General features: G+C 41.2%; 2 protein-coding genes across 2 annotated transcripts in view; both read right to left on the bottom strand.

Annotated features, from left to right (window-relative positions):
• TGM6 (transglutaminase 6) overlaps positions 1–13,172 on the bottom strand; it is a 19,372-nt gene extending 6,200 nt beyond the window's left edge. Inside the window, exons 1-8 of the mRNA XM_010143764.1 lie at positions 13,109–13,172; positions 7,695–7,868; positions 6,685–6,924; positions 6,073–6,191; positions 4,730–4,858; positions 3,453–3,630; positions 2,459–2,594; positions 1,350–1,453 (exon numbers count right to left, since the gene is read on the bottom strand). Of these exons, the coding sequence (XP_010142066.1) occupies positions 1,350–1,453; positions 2,459–2,594; positions 3,453–3,630; positions 4,730–4,858; positions 6,073–6,191; positions 6,685–6,924; positions 7,695–7,868; positions 13,109–13,172 (1,144 nt within the window). The remainder of the gene's footprint in view (positions 1–1,349; positions 1,454–2,458; positions 2,595–3,452; positions 3,631–4,729; positions 4,859–6,072; positions 6,192–6,684; positions 6,925–7,694; positions 7,869–13,108) is intronic.
• A 34-nt stretch (positions 13,173–13,206) lies between these two features.
• Positions 13,207–20,464, bottom strand: part of LOC104500157 (protein-glutamine gamma-glutamyltransferase 6-like) — a 12,581-nt gene continuing 5,323 nt past the window's right edge. The window contains exons 7-13 of the mRNA XM_010143763.1: positions 20,126–20,261; positions 18,677–18,780; positions 18,346–18,588; positions 16,364–16,681; positions 15,248–15,411; positions 14,405–14,529; positions 13,207–13,357 (exon numbers count right to left, since the gene is read on the bottom strand). Coding sequence (XP_010142065.1) covers positions 13,207–13,357; positions 14,405–14,529; positions 15,248–15,411; positions 16,364–16,681; positions 18,346–18,588; positions 18,677–18,780; positions 20,126–20,261 — 1,241 coding nt within the window. The remainder of the gene's footprint in view (positions 13,358–14,404; positions 14,530–15,247; positions 15,412–16,363; positions 16,682–18,345; positions 18,589–18,676; positions 18,781–20,125; positions 20,262–20,464) is intronic.

Here is a 20,464-nt window from a genome sequence, read left to right as displayed (position 1 = left end):
CTCTTTCCTTGCTAGAAAGCTTCTTAGTGTGGTTTGGTTTATTTTTTCCTCTTGTCAATGAACAATCTTTCAGATACTGGCTGGGAAGAAATCAGGAAATGGGACGGACCAGGGTTGTTCCCAGCAGGCTGTGCTATTAATTTGGTCGGGAGGAGGAGTTCAGTGCTGTGAACCAAAGCTATTCTATGTCACTTGGTTTCAGAACCAGAGAACAGTTTGGGGCTTCTTTCACGTAGCTTTGTATATATATGACATGTTGTTGCGTGTAGTGGGGACTTCATATGAAATATCTTCCGAACCATTCCAGTGTGTCCTGTAAAACAGAGGGTAGAGTCACGGGTCATGTTTTATTTTCTATTGTAATCTCTTTGGTTCAACCTTGAGGCTATAAACTCTAAAATCTTTACTTAGCATCTGACTAAAATAGGTTTTACTTTGTTCTGCTGCTAAATCTGTTCAATGAAAGGCAGCAAATGTGTCTCATGTTCTTGTAGCAAGGAAGGCAAACATCCAGGGCTGCGTCAGGAAGACCACTGGCAGTAGGTCAAGGCATATGATCCTTTCCTTCTACTCAGCACTGGTGAGACCACATCTGTGCCCAGTTGTGGGCTCCTTGTACGAGAAAGACGTGAACATACGGGAGCAAGTCCTGCAAAGGGCCACAGAAATGGCCTGGAACGGTTCAACCTGAAGAAGGGAAGGCTTGAGGGAACCTTATTAATGTGTATAAATACCTGATGGGAGGGTGTGAAGAGGACAGAATTAGACTCTCCTCAGTGATATCCAGTGAAAGGACAAGTGGCAGTGAGCACAAATTGAAACACAGAAAATTCATTTAAACAAGAAAAAACCTTCTTCTGTGAGGGTGGTCAAACTCTGCAACAGTTTGCCCCGAGACCTTCTAGAGTCTCCATCCTATGAAATAGTCAAAACCCAATTAGAAATGCTCCTGAGAAACCTGTTTTAATTCACCCTGTGCTGAGCAGGGCTTTGGAGTAAACAGACTCTAAAGGTCCCTTCTGACCGGAGCTGTTCTATGCCATTTTATGAATCTGTGTAACGTTAGGAACTAAGAAAAGCAAGGGCAACAGAAGTGTACTGAAGATGTGCTGGCTTTTGACGAGGCAGAGGATCAAAAAAAAGTGACAATTTGCATGCTGGCAGGCAATCCAGAGACGGGCAGAAAAGCAGCCTATTGGAGGCTGATGTGGGCATTGCTTTTCTTGTGCACCTGAGCTACGGCTACACCCACAAGGAGCAGATGGATAGAAGAGAGTTGTCCTGAAACGTCAGTAGCAATCTTTAGGAGTAACAATATCTACATCTTTTTATATCTACAACAGTGTTACCTTTGCTTCTTTCTTGGGGTGTTGCATCCAGAACCTGCCATCCGTCATAAAAAGAGCCAAGATCTCTTCTAATGAACCAGCTTTCGTTCCAGACATGGAAATTCCTGTAAGGGGGATAGACTAGGGAGTCCTTGATTCATACAATTAGTTTTATATTGGAAGTTTTGATACATTCCTGGTGCAATGCAAGAAATAAACCCGTCAAGTGACGAAAACTCCTCTGTGGAGAGACCAGTTGCTGACTCCTCTCTTGAGTACCTCTCTCCCCTTCTTTGCCAGCATTTTTTACTCAGATCTCCAAGAAATGTTGGAATGTTATGAAAAAAAAATGTTAAAAGGAAAAGCAATCATTGCAGTCAAGTATTCAATTCTAGACATTCCAGAACAACACACGCTGTACAGCCAGAGTCTCCGGCGCACTTTGCTCTCTGTTGCATTCTACTTCATGCCACCCTTGTCCCAGGCCGTATAGCATGGGGCGCATGGTGACTGGAATGCTGATGCAGGCGGTACAACACGTGCGGTGTGATAATTTCTGTCCCTTTGTTTGTCAAAAGCATAATATTTAACAGCCTCTCTGAGGTGAAAGAAACTGTGTTTTTCCTGTGGGATGGGATGGAATTTTTCTCAGCTACATTAAACGTTACCTTCACTTCAGCAACCTCTCAGTACTGTGTAAGGGATGTATACTGGTAGTCATGAAAGACTGAGACAGTCAACAGCGTGTAGCACAGGAGCTGGGTCTAAAACTTACTGGCTCCTGAGAGTGCTGTGCTCTAGGAATCAAGGGACAAACATATAATTTTGGGGCAAGAGGTTCCTTTTTTAAAAAAAAAATTAAACTTTCATATGGTAGAGGCAAAATTAGCTACTATATTTTCAAATTACATGTTGAATTGCAATGGTAGGAAGTATCTCCTCTGTTAATTCCTCAGAATGATAAAACTGACTACACACTGCATTTCTGAACACTGCTCTGTTGATTCTTTGGTATGGGCTTTTGTATCGCTGGCAGCATGAGATGGAGTGGTTTTTCAGGAATGTGACTCAAGATCTTTTAATTAGGGGATAATATAATGGAAGAAATATCAAGAAAAAATGATATTTACCACACACTGTCTTCAGTCAAGTGCAGGGTCTTTCCAGAAACGTCAATGTATTTGTCAATACTCAGATTTAGATTCCTGTCATGGGCAGAGTTGAAGTTTGTAATAACACGAGTAGGTATTCCCAAGGACCTCAGAACTGCAACATAGAATACCATCAAAGTGCTGCAAACCCAATTTACAGAAATTTAGAAAGTATTTTTCTGTTTTTCTTGAAAAGCAGTGTAGTGTATGTGTTTTCAGTGAGGAAACAAACCCTCAGAAACTTCCCTCTCAGATATGATGCAAGTCACAACCATTGTGCACAACTGCTTAGAACACGGGTCCACTTACGTGGCATTCTTAGCTGCCACGTTCTTTGTAAGAAAAGTTCGATTAATCCATTTGTTTTAATCTTTCATTTTTCATCCTGTTCTCTCTCCCATTTTCTCCCTGTGTTTGTTTCTCTGTTACCTGCTTCTTTTTCCCTCTTCCTCTCTGAGACATACTTCTTGGTTGCACTATTTTTTCCCTTGTATTTTCCCCAAAGTGACTGTCGTCTCTCAGAGCATCTCTGAGGAGAAACTGCTAGGATGAAATTCTTTTCCTAACTTGCAGCTCCCTTTACAGGTCCTCAGAATGAAGATTTGTTTTTGTGTCACCTGTAGGTGACCCACAACAGTGGAAAACTGGCATTGTGAGAAAGTAACTTTAAAGAGCACTTGTTTTCTTTGAATTCTAGCTTTGAAACAGGAAACCTTGCTCTTTACAGCGCAGCCTGGTGAACCACTTTGCATTTGTTTGATGACTCACAGCACTGGGGTTTGTAATAGTAGCACAGGTTGTAATACTATGGCTGTTTAAAATAGAAGATAATAACCCTTCAGGCACGGAGAGCATATGTTCTTCACTCTCTCTGACAGAGCTGAAACAACTTCAACAATAAAGTCGCAAAGTTAAAACTACAAATTCTAGTAAGCTTCCTTTCTGATAGGATTCTTCATCTCTTCATGTATACCTGTGCACATTACTCCTGCAAAGACCCAGCACTGGCCATACCGGACAGGTTTGTATCTCCTCTTGTACCACTTTCGAAGGATGGTCACACTTCCACTCCACTGCAAGGGGTTGGTTCCTGAGCGGTACTTTCCGTCCCACTTCCCTTCCACCACTCCTTTCTCATCGTTGCTGTTAACCTGAAAGAGTCCTTCTCATGAGAGAATTAAAATAATTACAGAAGAAGCGAGAGAGGGAAATAGGCAGAAATTACCTGTTGTACCTCTGTTCTCATGGGCTGAGTGGTGGGACATCATGTGTGATTCTTAGAGTTTTGTCTTTCAAGCGCAACAGTCAGATCAAACCCCAACCTGACTGTCGAGTCTGAAGATTCAGAACTGCCTTGCTTTTCAGTACAGGTGTTCTCCCAATGCACTGACTGCCAACCGACTTAAATTTTCTCTCTTTCATTGATTAATTTTACCTCCTTGTATGTCTTGGTACTATTAGACTGTGTATTCAGTATCGGTTCACATTCTCAAGTCGTTTATGGGGAAGCCTCAAGAAGGACGTATTTTCTGTGAACGTGCATTTGTGCAAATGGGCCTAGAGCACATATGTCTTGCTCAAACTTGCTGGACGTGCTTGCATGTATTTGTACATATCCCTTTTAGCGGCCTGTTAAATGTCATGTGTGGTTGTAGAGAAACCAGTGAGTTCTTTTTAATTTTTTTGGTAAGTATTTGAACTTTTAGTAACCTTGTTCATCTAAGTGGAGGTATTTACTTCATCCTGAAGCTGAAATTGCCTGAAGTGAGTGTCATCTAGAAGAGTGAAAAGGATCACAGCTATAAAAGAGCAATCTCAGATAAAGAATGTGGTAACACAGGTATTACTTATGAAGTGAAAAACTTTCCTGTTGCCTAGCTGTGCATTTGTGTTTGTCAGGGTGGGGGGGTTGAGGAGACGTAACTATTTGTTGAAGGAAATGCATACATGCTCACTGAACGAGTCCTCCTTTAAGTGAAGAATGCTAAACACACGTGTTAAACGCAGCCAAACCAACACTGGTTTTCCAGAATATTTCATGCTTCTCTTGGTATTTGAAAAACTTTTGGGAAGAAGGTAAATTAAACTTTGGGGGTATTTTTTCTTGAGAACAGATCTCTGTTTTACCTCTTCTGTAGCTCTTTTTGTGAAAGAGTTATCTACCTGTGTAAAACACCGCAGCATTCCCAACAAAGTACTGGGGGTTTTGTATAGGTGCATTGTACAGCTGTAACTAACTGATGACTTTACCATAGCACTGACAACCCTGCTCACATAGATAGGATTGTTCCGGTTGGATACATCAACAGCTGGATCTTGACGGTGGTTCAGGCTTCGATCCAGTATAGCCAGAGAGATATCAAGGATATCCTCTTCAAACTGAAATCAAAACAAGCAATATATTAAAGGCTAGTTTAATAAATAATTTAATAGTAAATAATTCGATAAATTTAATGAATAATTTAATAAATAAACCCAAGGATAAACTTCCCAGCTGTTTTCCTTCTACTGGCACAATAGGATGATGTTGGTAATAGAGGCATTTTCTGTACTGTTAAAGAAAATAGGGCCAAGAAGAAAGCACGACCACTAGGCTGCTGACTGTCCATCGTATCTTAAAGACGGCGTGTTTATGAGCACGGTTTGGGGCCGTAGCTACTGGCATTCACAAACACATTACGTGGCCTGCTAGAATGGACAGGACCGCTCCAGGTCTGGCAAACAGGCTCCTCACTCTCCCACATCCGGTCATGTCCACACAGGTACCCTTCTCTTACGAAAGCTTCACGCTGATGTGTTGCCTTTACGTTTGTATCAGATGATAAGAACTGAAAAGAACCCACGAAAATAATTATTGTGGATTAGGGTCACTGTATTGGGCCCAGAGAGCGTCAAAACGCTCCGCTGTATGGATGTGGTCAGGCAAGAGTGCCACTTGACCTCTCAGACAGAAAGCAGACCTGGCCTTGTTCCATTTATTAATGTAAAAGTAGCCACGGTGATCAGGAGGAGTAACAGAAGTGCTGAAAGGCTTGAAGTGGTCAGGAATGGTTTTGACTGGCCCAGCAAGTTGCAGGAGAGCTATGTGAGCACAGATGGGCTGTAGCTATGACTGGTTTTGAGGCAGCTGTGCTTAGAAGGCCAAACCAATTTTCAAAAATTGCAACTTGAGTTGTTTCAGCCAAGTAGATTTGGGATATCCTTTTAATGTCTTCCACCCCATTGCTGAATCAACTGTGTAAATATTTAGATGTACTAGCCTTGCAATACCCAAAGGTTAGTACTGGAATGGCTTCCTTTGCTCTTTACAAGGGTCAGGAAACAAGTAGAATTTCAACAATTTGTGTAATAAGCAAAGAAAAATAAAATTGTGCTTTGTTTCTTTTATTTCTGTATCAGCACATGCCGGGCAGGGGAGATGATACTGATGCTGCTGTTGTGCATTGATATGTGAGACATAGAGCTGCAAGAAAATCATAAGTGAGAGAGAAATACTGAGCCCTTATACTACGAGATAATAATTGTCTCTCCTCAAGAGCCTATTTATCCACTGTTCGTATTTTCAAAGTTCAGGAATGAGTGATGCTGTTTACCTGTCCATAGTTCCAAGCCTCTTGTTGAATATATTTTTCCAGTCCCTGAAATATGATTCCGCTGTCATTCAGGACATACTCCCGTCGGTCCTTTTCGTTAGCCATATAGACATCATCATCTAGAAGCAGAATGAGACACACTGTCTGTTTTGCTGTAACTGAAAACCTCACTTCCAGGGGACTTTTCAGGAACAGGTCAGGCTGCCTGTGCATCCAGGCTTAGGAGTCCCTGTAATCAGAGAGTGAATAAAATAAACACGAAGTTCCTTTGAGGGGAACCGGCTATGATCCATTCCCTTCACTAATCACATTATGTGCCTTACTGGTAGCTATTGCTTGGTTTACAACTGAACGCAAGTATCAGAGGGGAAAAATAATTATAGAATAAATGTTTGGAATTTTGGAATTTCCTGCCTCTGATTTCTTATTCTATAATCAAGATGCTGGATCTTTGCAGCTCTGAAAGAGGAGCAAAAACTTGATGCTTGATGCTGAGGAAAAAACCCCAAACTTTCTATAGCTGTGACTATTGGGTACATGCTTTACTGTGACACACAGATTTCCTGACTGAGACAACAAGTTATGTGAAGGACATGACACATCAAAGCATACTTGGACACCAGGGATTGAAGAGCAGAACAAACTGGCCCAGGAGTGTTGAAGAGACCTTGTTCCCAGAAGCAATCTGGAGTTTGAGTTTGTATCGTCCAATGACAGCATCGGCTGGGCTGAATATTGTGAAGTTCATGCAGCCAGGCTCGCTGGGCTCTTGGGTTGCACTCCAGCCACTGGCATCCTCCTTGGAAAGGTTAAATATGGCCTTGGTCTGCTGTGATTCTGCTGGACATGGTCCTGCCAGAGGGAACAGGGAGAGCTCTTCTGAATCACAGATGTGGGTGACAAAGCTGGGGTCAGTGATGATCTCAATTCCTTTTTTTTTTTTTTAATTATTACATTGAAAGATTGTGGCTTATCAGACCAAATGCTTATTCAATGTAAACTAGCTTCGCTCCAATCCACACACTCATACACGCAGCCTGCTGTGTTACGTGCGTGACCCAGCAAAGGTGAGTATGCCCGTAATCCCTCTAGACAACTGAGGACCCAAGCCTGTCGCCCTGGAAACCTGACAGTTCCAATTACATAGGCAGGATGGGCCTCACGTTTTAATACACATTTCAGTAAGAGTTAGCAGCTGCCTGGAGAATTTTTTTTGAGGAGCCTTTTGGGATGATTCAGATAGGAGTCTTACGAACGGGGTCACATGGACTGTTCTAGTGGTAGGGAACGCATGAGGTTAATCAAGGGGAATTTACGCCGGTGACGACAGTCAGGAGGGGAGATCAATGGGGAATAGAGGGATAGATTTGCAAAGTGTTCAGACACCACAGAATGAAGACAACTTGTGGTGTTGCAGGCAGGTCCTTAGAAGCAGAGGTATGGATCTGTTTTGAGAATGAGGATGGCCCCTACCTTAGGCTGCTAAGCCTAAAAGGACAGTGAATCCTGAATGATACAGGACAAAGCTTAGTGACTCAGAAATGGACCATGTAGAGCTGCAAGGTGCTAGAGTTTTGGAGCTGGAGTGGTTGGGTGTGAGGTGAGTACTATGGGGAAATTACCTGTGCTTGCAATAAAGGTGAAGCTGTTCTCGGCTGCTGCTGCTGTTTGGAGGTTCAGAGTGATGTTGAAGGCCTGTCCTCTCCTCAAGATTGCTTCTGTGCTGTTGTAATCAGAGGTGTGGTGTGCGGCTTTATTTAGTTTGGATTGCCAATTGACATTTTCTATTCTCAGGGCTAGAAAGACACAAGTCAAGTTAATTAAAAGCATTGTTCCTTCAAACTTGATCATCTTTTCAGCTTGTCTAATGTGGTAATTTTATTATATTTATATATAGCTGGAGTTACATGCTCTAGGAAAACAGAAAAATTCAGTGTCAATAGCAAATAAACAACTGCTTAGAGAACGTTTAAATACCTTTTCTGCAGGCATCCTTCAGGGACAGAAAAAACACACATTTAGAGAATTTATCTCTGATTTAAAAGTATCAAAACCCCACTGTATTTAGATAAGACTTTGTTAAATTTTGAAGAGACTATTCCACCTTGTTCCTCTCTTCTTCTGTTTCCAGTTTCTAGTTTCCAGAATGCTTTACAGATGTGCAGAAAGCAGTATTAAAACTGTCATGAGCAAGTGCATGCCGGATCTTGGAAAAGCTGGGTGGCAAATAATGACTAGAAAGCTAGTATCGTCAGGGTTGAACTTGCACGTTGTCTTCTTACGTGTCTCGTATCTCAGTTAATGAACAGTCCTGTTGCTTGAAGCTGGGTGTTCCTTCACACTTTTTCGGAAAAAGGTAACCAGCAGAGTACAGGTGGTAGGGTTAGGAGTGGCCTATCTGGGGGCGGTCCTGTGGGTCACTCTGTCGTATCGTGATAGGTTGCCCTCTATGGAAAACGGGACACTGAAGCACAGATTACAGAAGCTTTCAAACTCTCTTGTTCCTCCATCAATTAAAGCAAACAAACAAAAACAAAGCAGAAAAAATAAAGATCCTTATCTGAACACATTTGAGAGACGTCCTTCCCCAGTATGATATTCACTTGAAGAAGACTTCCTGTCACGACTGAAGAATGTTAACCCTTTATGGACTACTGGTATTGCCAGCAACACTTCCATCATTCCACTGAACTGAGATACAGGACTTGGTGTAGCACCACCTTGGATCACGGGAATGAGGCTCATATCTGAGGGAATCAATCAGATTCTACTATAGAAATAAAGAGGGTGGGATCTGAGTTTTCTGCTGTGTTTGCAGCACAGAATTATATTCTATGAAGGTTGGACGTAGTCATAATTACGCTAATTTTCAGCTTTTTGCAAGAAACATGAGTGTGCACGTGTAGCTCTGAGGTTGCAGTAAGCACCTGGAGCAAATTGCTTTCCTGTAGTCCGTGAGCATAAGCATGTCGGTCTTGTTTCAAATATGTGACCTGGAGAAAAAAAATCCATTGATAGGAGTGTGATGTTTGAGTCAAGTATGTAAAATCTCTAGAAAGCTTCTCACTTGCATTGTTGCTTTCTTCTCCCGATTTAAATTTGTTTAATTGAAAAGGACCTGCAGAAAACAGCGCTCGTAACATCAGGTTGTCTCATTTAAGAGTGAATTAGAAAATGTGTCTGAAGGGCACTGGGGCTCAGAGTCTGGGAAGCAAATAGCCTCACAATGCTTTACCCGTGTGTTTCCTACCACACTGTATCCTGAACTGGGCAAGCTAAATGTCCAGGCTCTTCAGGGTGGGGAGTGTGCTCGTCGTTAGTTGTGCAGCAATGCAGGTGACTAAGAGCTTGCATGTCTGCAAATAAAAACGTAACACGCACAGGATTTCATAGCAACTGAACCATGGGTTCGGTACTAGTGGGGCTCTGATGTCGAAGGACATAAACAGTGCTGCTAAGGCTTTCAGAGTGGAATGTCACAGGTAAAGACAAGATGTACAACAGAGTAAGAGGGGGCACATGGAGAGTTAGGAAAGATAAAGGAGGCAGTGGCTAGCACTGGTTAGCTCTAAGATTTTACTGCATTAATAGCTCTGTTTGCTTTACAAAGGCCACAGTTATACCAGCGCGTCTAGCAAATATGTGCAGGAGATCAGGAAAAGATGGGTTATATATGGGGCAAGAGCACAATAAAGCCTGACACCAGTCTTTTTTCCATGCATACATCAAATTTCTCCTTATTTTGAACTTCATAGTTTCAATTTAAGTCTAATAATTACTTTTTCTGCTTTCAATATCTCTCTGTTGGAAAAACATATTTTCAATAATCCTGTAATGTACAATTGACAAACTTCTAAAAATTTGCTTGGGTGTTTATCCTCTAACGGATGGACGTTGGGAGCATGCTTGTAGGCAAAAGTCTGCAGAATCGGTGATCACTGCTGAAAATGCTGATCATTATGCACACAGAGTTCTTGCCTCTGTCAGAAAGCTGGAGCTCTAACAGAAAAAAGTCCCTGGGCTCAGTGTACGTTAGACTCTGTGTGTGTTATATGACACATTTTTCTAACTAGAGATCTTTCCCGTCAGCGTGAGACCTGGAGCAAGTGCAATATAGTCTGTAGATACCGGGATTGCACTGTGGCTAAGTGGCACACTGGTTACCAGCCCCTCTGTAGGAAGGTGAACGTGAGAGTCCAGAGGCCATCAAGTGACCCAGCTGAGGCCAGACATCAGTTAGGTGTTAGAGAGAGATTAGAGCCTGAGACTTCTGCGTGGCCAGTGATGCCCAGATCACTAGCCAACAGTGTTATTAAGTAGCTGCAAAAGCACTGTATAGAGTAGTTAATGGATATGATGTAAAAGTATTTTTTCACTCTATTTTTCTGTTACAGGAAAAAAGAATATGTTCAACACCCATGATATTAAAAAAAGATTTCTTCTAGAATAACCCATAAATGCATTTAACCTAAAAAGGGCTAAATTGCTGTATTGGGAGAGTGATGTCTGGAGCAATCGGGCTGTTTTTAACTTACCTGCCATAAGGTTTCTTTCTTCTTTTCCTCGCTTCCGCGTAGTTCAGGTTATGGATACAAAAGTGTGCAAGAAGTTTGAGTCCTCTTCCACCAGCGTGAGTAATGAAAGGCTTTGGACTCCTGACTTCACTACTTAAGGTAGAGTTTAGACAAGCTGGGTGTGACCTGAGGTTGCTAGTTACTGTTTTTGTAGTAACGTCCTACGTCAGCATCTACTTATTTCTGCTTTAATTGCACAGTCTTGAATCTAATTATGTGTATTTAAAGCTGGTGAATGGCTGAGGAAAGGTGATAAACAGTATCCTGGTGTCTTAACTACGAAGAGGAGAAAACATCCCAAATTTTATCCCATGGAGGAAGCACAGTAGAAACTTAATTTTGGATGGTTTGGTTTGTGTCAGTTTAAGTTTTTGGATGCTGTTATGTGCAGAGGGCAGGTATAGACAAATATGTGTATGGTGCGTATGGGACATGAAGCCATCTCAGTAGATTTGTAATATGTTGGTGTTCCTGTCACTCAGTAGCTTTTGGACTTTGCCTAGCATAAACTTTTTTTTTATGGCAGGTCTGCCTGAAGATCTTTCACATAACATTGATAGATATGATTAATTCTTCCTTGGAAGCATAGGGTCGGGATGTCCTCATTACCTGTCCCTGAGACGATTACCTATAACGTGCGTTTCTTACGTAAGTAGCAGTACATCCCACTGAGAAGGCATTGTTATGCAGTCACCAGGGATTTCTGTTAAGTACAGAGGAGTTTGTAATCTGCTTTTAATAATTTTTATTTATAATTTGGCATTCATAATACATGTACATCGTTTCTCTGTAACTATTTGGCATTGCATCTTGAGTTGGGCGTGGGAGGAAGATAGAGAGCTTGTTCTTCTGGTGTGAGCCCTGCCCACTCTAATCACAGACGTTCTCTCCTCTCTTGAAGCTCCCTCGTGCTCTCTCCTCCCTCACCCTGTGTCACAACTTATCTAGAAATGTGTCTTGCCAATTTGTCCCAAGAGCAAGTTGCATGCTGTTCTGAACTTTCTGACTGTGACTGAGGAGTAAGGGGAGAAGGGGTGACGCCTCTTTTTTTCTAACTTCCACATTGTGTCTTTTTTTTTTTTTTTTTGTCTGTGGCTAGTTTCTTTTTTGATTTTACATTCATATGAAGATTGCTGGGAACCAAAAAGGCAAATTAATTATTCTTTTTTTTTTTTTTTTTTTTTTTTTGTCTGTGGCTAGTTTCTGTTTTGATTCCACATTCATATGAAGATTGCTGGGAACCAAAAAGGCAAATTAATTATTTGCAGCTTACATTTATTAAAAAAAAAAAAGGAATCTAAAGTTTCGTTATGGTTTCTTGTGTATTTTTTTCAGTAAGAATTTGTGATCATGTCCGGATGCGTCAGACTCTCTGAAATATTATCACCTGTCAGATAAAAGATGTCCATATCAAACTCCTGACAGCTCCATGGTTCAGAATTCCAGCCTTATTAATTCTGCTTTAAACGTGTGATAAGTCGGACTACAAATCTAAATCTTCAGGCTTAGCAGAGCTGTTTATGCTCCATCATTGCCTCACACCCTGCTTCTGAATTGTGCCCCGTCAGTCATTAGCTTTCACAGCAGTCCCTGGAGAGGCTCCACTGCCTGCGGAAAGAGAATCCTTAAGGCTACTTGAAAGTGTCTTTTAGGTGAGACCTGGTACCTGGCAGTGTCAGGATCGGGAATCCGCAGAGGACATCTGCACACAAACCCTGGGACAGAGGTGTGGAGTAGGGGCTGCCAGTGAATGAGTTACGCTGGAAAGGTTTGGAGATAAATGTGCTCCCTGTCTCCAGTGACCTTGCACTGATGGGCAAAAAACAGTAGTTACCTTGAGTTCCATAATAATGCAGACTAGGCTATCCACGAGTTTTGTGGTGTGGGGGACTCTGTTGCCTTACACAGGAATCAAGTTACCGATTTGAATGTGTCCGTGTGTTATCTGCTCTGTGACAGGCCTATGCCCGCAGGCTACAGAGATGTGGTTGTCAGGGATCCCAAACATTATTTTTCCCAGCCTTTGTAGGCTTTTTTTCCTCCCTATCCACAGAGTTATATGTGTTGCAAAATACAGAAATTAAATGAACAATAGAGAAAATGTCCTACTTTTTTAGGTAAGAAGCTTGTGAAATGAATGAAAAAACTTTCCTCAATCTTGTGATTTCTCATTATTTCCACAGAATGTACAATTCATTGCAAATTAGTAGTTGCATGAATAGTTTTTATTTATTGCTGTCAAGTAGAATGTGGTTGAAAAGTGACTGTATTATCTGATGAAAAGCCAAAACCGGGAGCTGAACACAGTGAGGTTTGATAAAATAGTGAATCTATTTCTACAAGGAAGGGGCTTCATTTTTCTAGACAAGAAGGCAAAAAAACCCCAAACCAACAATTAGAGACTAAATAGTTAAGCGTGGTGAAAGCAGGAGAGTTGATTCTATTGCAGTGTGAAAGGTCACCAGTTTCTGTGGGAAGTTTCTTGCTGTCATCACCGTTCCTGTACGGAGGAGGACGTCTTGCCATGGTAATGCTGAAACAGGAGATTGATTCTGTCACATCATGCCGGTGCTACTGCAATGGTTACAAATCCCTTAATGTGCGAAAATTTGTCACAAGAGAAGTCTACTTGCAGCTGTAAGGGCCCAGTCCTGCGAGGTGTGAATTCAAAATAAATTTTTGATCTCTCCCTCGGCGCCAGTCGTGCCAGACTGGGGGTGGGTGGTGGGTGGGAAACAAACAGAAAACAGCAATTAGTTCAGGCTTGAGATTCCCAAGAGGCAGAACTGCATGACAGCTAGGGCGCCAACACCTGAGACAGCCTTGGTTTTTGAGAGTTGCAAAAGGTTTGAGGTTTTGTGTAGACTAAGAAATGAGAAAAGATAGTACCATCTTCATCCACGCTTGAATAGCCTGGTGGAAATGAGAAGGGCTACATCATGCCTCCGTTTTAGGGTTGGGTATAAGCTTGGATAGTCAACACAAATGCAGAATAGGAAAACCCTGACGTCAAAGGTCAGTGCTTTTTCCAATGTCTGCTTGGTTCCTGTCTATTTTGGCAATAACATGATCTTTCTGATGGATGGGGTGTGTTCTGTGACTCCTTTTGGCCTAAATTGGCTTAGTCTTTCACTCCAACAATGTTTTCTGTGTTTTTATGATTATGTCCAACTATTTCCAGAGCCACAGCAAGTCAGACTGTTTTATAATAAAACCAGCTCTAGGAAATATGAGTTACTCAGCACTGAGCTAATCCATAAAGCAGAGTCCAGAGGAAACCAAGAAAGTAATAGAATACTTTGCTCTTATGTTTGGAAAAGGCATGATTTCCTCCTACTTTAAAGAAGAGCAGAGTAACTTCTCGTTTAGGCTGAAGCAAGGGGAGCTATGACAGTGTCTTAGTTGTTTTAGCTCAGGCTTATTTTTGTAGCATTAGGGTACTGTACATAAAAATAAAAACACAGGGCCAAGCTGTAGAAGAAACATCAGAGAGACAAAAGAATTTGACATGCCCATTTGCTTTCCCGGGAAAGAAGAATGTTAGCAGTTCTAAGTTGTTAAAGAAGTTCCTACATGGAAAAAAATAATACATGACTGAGAAATTATAATATTTCAATGTATGTTTTGGTGGCATTTTTATTTTCCTAAATAGAAAATGTGAAAAAGACAATTCAACCATGATTTTTTCTTATTGAGGAAACTGGACATGCTATTGGCCATGTTAGAAGCACTGAGTAAATGCTACAGCTTTTACTTACTTTATCTTGACCTGTTGATTCATCAAAGTCACTAGCAGTACGCAGCGGTTCACAGGTTCAGGGAGAGGATTGGCATACGAGATCTCCAGAGTAACGGCTTTGTTCACTACAACCCGCCGAGGAATCTAAATGACAAAGACCTATTTCTGATCATTCACTCTTTTACAGTTTTCTGGAGTCAGACTGCAGTCAAATTCTCATATTTGAGAATGAACGAGATATTGGTAGTTGCAAAGAGATTTAACTGGACAGCTGGTGTGCTTTAGGGTGTATTAGAATTATTTCAATAGTGCTGTCAAGCTGTATACAGTATTTTGTGCACAATTGCAGTGAAATAGAGCCTTGACTATACAGTATCTCATTAAACCTGTCTGATCTTTGGGTTGCTGAGTGGCTTTTTTATTTTATTGGCACATCATTGCTTAGGATTAAAGTGTTAAACCAATATCAATTGGCCCTAACATAGATTAGGATTAAGGGTTTAAGTCTGTATTTGGGGATTAGGCAAAGCTGTTTATAGGCAACACAAGCACTTGCCAATAACCAGAACATAGGTGAAATGAAAGCAAGTTCTGTGAACACAAATCAGTAGCGTGTGACTGGGAAAGAAACAAGGCAACAGAGCTGTTCTGAAGATCAGGGTGCAAATTCAGGCATACATTCAAAACTGGTCTTTCACATGGCAACTTCCTCTATTTAAGCAGGAAGAATTGTAGAGCAAAGTCTGAAATGGCAGCCTAAATTAATGTATAGACCCCCAAATTCTCATCTTAAGATCTGATCTCCAGAAAGACTTTTTAGCTCTTTCTGCCTGTTCAGGACATCAGGGAGAGAATTGTTTACCTTAATGATAATGTTTGTGTCCTCCAAAGTGATTGTCTTCTCCACCAGCAACTTGACCCCATTCATGTGCATGACTTCACACAAAGCAGTAACTTGGATCCTTTTGTCAGTGGTCAGATATTTTCCGTAATGAGAATAAGGGATCTTTACCTGGATATGCTTCCCTGCAATCAGACGTGTTTTAGGAACCATTACTTTCTCAAAGAAAGCTGAAGAGAAGAGAGTTATTTTGAAGGGTTTTGAAACTGTTGAAAAGCACAGGAGGTAAGACAGCTGGGGTCTGTTCGTAGTTCTTCCCTGTGAGACTGGCTGTGTGTTTCCCTCTTCTGGTGATCCTTTTCTACTTTAATTCATTTGACCCTTAGAGTTTTGAATGGAGAGTTTTGACCTGAAACTGAGGGAATCTGCTCATCTGCATTTCACTTGATTCCCGTCCCTTTGAATTTCTTGTACTTAGAGGTGTAACCACTTTTATCCATTCCATCCTTACATCCTGTTTGGTTTACCTCAGTCAAGAAGAAATTTTGGGTCATGTTTCACAGAGATCCTTTTCAAGTGACCTGGTCAGCTGCTTATTGTGGTCCTAAGCTTTTCTGCCGTGTATGGGGAAAAAATGTTTATCTTTGTAGCCTCTGGGGCTGAAAAAGATCTCCATAATAGTTTTAATAGCCTTGACTCTTCAAAACAGAGATGGACCTTCACTGCAACTTTTAACCTTTGTCCTAGTTAATTTCAATTAAAACATTGCCTTTGAGTGCTAGGAAGCATACACCAGACTTTTTATTTGCCAGAAGAATAAAATGTGTTCCTATACCTGTAATAGTCACCAGAAGACACACTCACGCACATGTGGCGTTGCTTCTGGAGGTATAATGCAAATGTGGCCTTCTTAAAACACTTAATGGGGCTTTCAGTTCCTGGTTGAACTAGTGAAAGTTTTCAGAGGGGAAAAAAAAATCCTGTAAAATGTAGTCGTAGCAATGGTTTTAAGAGGTGGAACAAGTAGATGCACTGCAAGGCCGATACAGATACGATACTGATGTTTCTTCCGTCCGGTTGCCTTCATACGGCTAAGAAGGAGGTTATACTGGGTACTTAGGGACGTTAAAAGATTACCTTGTTTAGAACCAAGATCCACAGAAGTTGTTGCCTTCAGGATCTCTGCCACTGCTCTCCTTGTGTACAGGATGCTTGACGCACTCATGTCCACCTTCACAACCTTGCGGTCAGAAGTTAGGTTATTAAGAACTAAGATTAGGGCAATGTCTTTGCCAAACACTGGAGGTTCAGCCAGCTTGAATTTTCCAGAGATCCCAGGGTTTCTAACTGTCTCTGAAGACCTTTCCTCTGGAAATTCTGTATGTCTTCCTGTGGTGTTTGATCCAAATATTTTGGCCAAGGCCTTTTTATAAACTCTTCTTTCCTCAGGAGAACCTGGTCAAAGGAGAGAAACAAGTAAAATTCATACTTTTGTTGCCAGTGTACCTTCTCTGGGTAAAGGCTTTTAGAATGACAGAGAGTGTCAGCTCTGCGTCACCCAGAAACATGCAACACCTGGAAGTTCCGCATGTTTTTGTTAAGCCTCTGTTCAGGTTTTGCAGGGGTAGGTTATAAACATACTGTAATAAGATGTATAAGCATTTGTATATGTTTAGGTTGCAAGATTTTTTTTTTCCCCTTTGGACAGAACTTGCAGTAGTGTGGTGTTATTTTGGTAGTCTGATGATAACCAGGCTCTGCATCAAATACAGTTGCACTAAACCCTTGAGGAGTGAAGTATTGAAATGTGGCCACTGATTCTGAACGGCAAACTTAAAAAAAAAGTTAAATGCATCTTTCTTTTTTTTTTTCCCAAGACTTTGAGCAAAAATCACTAAGCAAACTATTATATTAAATCTGTAGCCCTAAATTTAAAAAAGATGGAAAGACAGAGGTACCAAGTTCACCTCAGAAGTACCTCTGTTCTGTCATGGGTCTTCTTTCTATGAGTCTCTCTACAGTCTAATTACCAGTATTTTGTTATCTTGGGATAAGGCAGATCAGGGCACCTGGATTTCTGTCTTTGCTTTGCTCTCAGGTTATCCTGCTTTGTGTAAGAGTGTGTCCTGTACCTTTGAAAGAATTGAGTTCTCCTTCCCTGGAGGAAAATGTAAGGTTTAAGTAATTTGGCTGGCACTTAGGCATGGTTTATGGTTGGACTTGATTATCTTTAGGGTCTCTTCCAGCTTAAATGATTCTAAGTTTTTGAGGGACGATAAAAATATTCCTGCAAACATGTGGCTATTCAGTTCTTAACCTTTACTGCTTTCTTTTCCTAAGTACAGATGAATGGCATTTAGACCCTTTACTGTTTCCTAGTAGTTTTGTTTTCAGAATCCAATAACGTGGAGACTGAGCCCACTGGGAGTGCAAACACATAAAAACTGAATGGCTGGGTAGCTGATGGCTCGGTCTCAAAGCAGGAGCAGAAGAGAGAGTAACTCAGTAGATTTATACAGTCGGAGAGGGAGACCGAGTGAGTCACTCCCCTTGGGAGTGGGATATAATGGGGTCTTCAAAAGGGAAGATAAGGAGTTGGAATGGATTCAGCAAGAAAGAATTTATTTGCTGTGAGAGACTGAGCATAAGGTCATATGGGAGATATATGGCCCGTGTTAGAGGACTGGGGATTAAGGTCCTGGATTAGTGGTTTGATTGTTGCTCCACTCCCTCTGCCAGATTTGCTGGAAAACTAGTACTTATTAATCTGTAATTTCCCATACAGACCTGTGCACTGTTTGTGATACATGATTGGCTCAGTTTTAAGAATTTTTGGTATGACAGCTTAAGGCTTTGTCTGCCTTGGGTAGTAAAGTGTATTTCACAGCCCCATTTTGTGTATATTTTACACAAGGGACAAAAATATATTTTGTATTATGTCTTAAAGAAACTACTAAATACACAAAATATACCAGAAATACAGTACCCATTGTATTCTGAGAACACTGACAGAACTATTTTCTGAAGAAAGTGAGAGATGGCTCGAATGAAACAGGTTACCCATCCTAGTTTCCTAGTACCAAGAATGCAGTAGAAGACAAATGTGATAGTTCCTTTACCTTCTGGATATTTGTAATTAGAAGTGATATCCACACGGGAATTGCTGCCCACAGCTTTGGTGCTGATAAACCTGCCAATTATTTCAGTATCACAGTAAACTCTTTTCTTAGTTCCATCCTTGTATACGATCCATCTGTTGCAATCAGCATTCACCTCCGTATACACAAATAAGGTGTCGTAATCTAAGTTTACATCACCTTCCTTGATGGCTATGACAGATGCAGGGCCACACTGAAACAGTCCTAAAACATGAAAAAAAATTCAAACTTTATTTGTTGTGCGCAGTTTGGAGAAGGAATGTTAAGTCATGCTAAGAAGTTACACTGTTACCTTTGCTCTGTTCTTGTGGCGTCGCATCTAAAACCTGCCATCCACTGTATGACATTCCCAGGTCTGGGCGAATGAACCAGCTTTCATTCCAGACGTGATAATCCCTGGCAACAAAGAACAATGTCTAGGAAAGTATAGTAATATAGAGTCATACAAACTCCCAATCTGAAAGGAGTAGGGAATTTCCTATTTTAAAGTTGTGACACAAGCTGCCTAGTTGCAGCAACCTCTTTCACAGGATAGATCTACTGCCTGTTCCCGAGGTGTAGCTGGGGAGAGGGAGAATATAGATGTCAGCAGCTTGTTTTGGGAGCATTATGAACTGTAAGTGAAATATTGAAGCCTTGGATGTAGGCAACACTTGGTGATTGGGTTCAGTAACCTTCAAATGTGGGAAATGCTTCATTTAAATAGAGACTGAAAATAACAATACTGGATCAGGTAAAATACTCAAAGTCCAACAGTCCCATCTATAGCAGTGTGCAGCAGCAGGTGTTTAGAAAAGAGGTAAGAACAGCATGTGAACAGAATGCCCCTTTCCCTGACAAGCTGTAGAGTTACTCCCAGTCAGAGAATTGGGGACTTTGCAAATCGGTCATTACACTGAGACCGCTGGGTTTAACCGTTAAGCGGTGAAAGACTTCCCATATCCTTCAGCCACGTACACGCAGCGAGAGGAAGCAAACTAAGTAAAGATGATTCTTTTGGTGAAGTCTAGTGGGTACAGAGACTGAGCTGTACGATATACTCTTGGGCCTCGTTAGGTTACCTTCTGAAAAGTGAAGCGGCTGCAGAGTAAAGATTTTAAAACTGGAGGGCAACTGAAGTATAAATTGGTGTCATTTAAATAATATCATGTTTCTTTGGGGCTTGACTGATGATCATGGATCGGTCCTGGGCTACAATGTCCAATAAGTCTGAAGCATATTTGGGTTATCATCTTTTTACAGCTCCTAGAAAGGGAACATCTAGCTAAAGGAGTGCTGGAAAGCTTCTTGGGGAGGTCCCCATCTACCTAGGGAGAATGACAGGCTGTGCCGAGAAACACAGGCTGTGGGTGTGGGAGGAGAGAAAGTTAAGGCAGCAGTAAACCAGTTACGTGCATGGAGGGTATACAGCTGCGCTGTCAGGAACAGACTGGTTGGGTGTCAGTAATTAAAAGAGCCTTGAACCGGTACATCGTCAATGGAAACATACTTTTTAAAGAAAGCTGCAACTGTTTTGAGGTCAAGGACTGCAAAAAATTAGGCTGGTTCATTGTTTGAAGTAACTGTCATCCCCAAACCATGAAGTATGTTTTCTTTCCAAATGGATGTCCAGTGTATTAATTTAGATATTTAGGTATTAAATTCTGTCAACTCAGCTGCTTTTGTACTACTGGTGTTCATGTTTTTAAGTCTCGTAAATCCTCTTTATAATTATTGGTGAGATGCAAAAAATTGTATTTACCATGTGGAGTCCTTGCCGATATTAAGACTCTTTCCAGAGCTGTCATAGTACTTATCAATACTCAGGTTTCTATCCACATCATGGGCAGAGTTAAAATTTGAAACCAAACGAGTTGGAATCCCCAAGCACCTCAGAACTGAAATAAATTTAAAAGAAAAAAAAAACCAAAACCCAAAACAAACACGAACAAGAAACACACACAGCTTTAGATCAATGATTACAAATATCTGAGAAACAAAGTTGTCTAAACATTTTGTGATTCTTCAGCATTTGCAATCTTCAGAGCACTGTTTCTCTCAGAATTAATTGCTTTGTAATTTTGGTAAAACCCGAGGTTAC

The sequence above is a fragment of the Buceros rhinoceros genome, unplaced genomic scaffold (genome assembly GCF_000710305.1).
Source record: "Buceros rhinoceros silvestris isolate BGI_N320 unplaced genomic scaffold, ASM71030v1 scaffold19899, whole genome shotgun sequence".
Classification (NCBI taxonomy): Eukaryota; Metazoa; Chordata; class Aves; order Bucerotiformes; family Bucerotidae; genus Buceros; species Buceros rhinoceros.
Note: the sequence above shows the minus strand (reverse complement) of the source record. Positions and strands in the feature narration are given on the sequence as shown.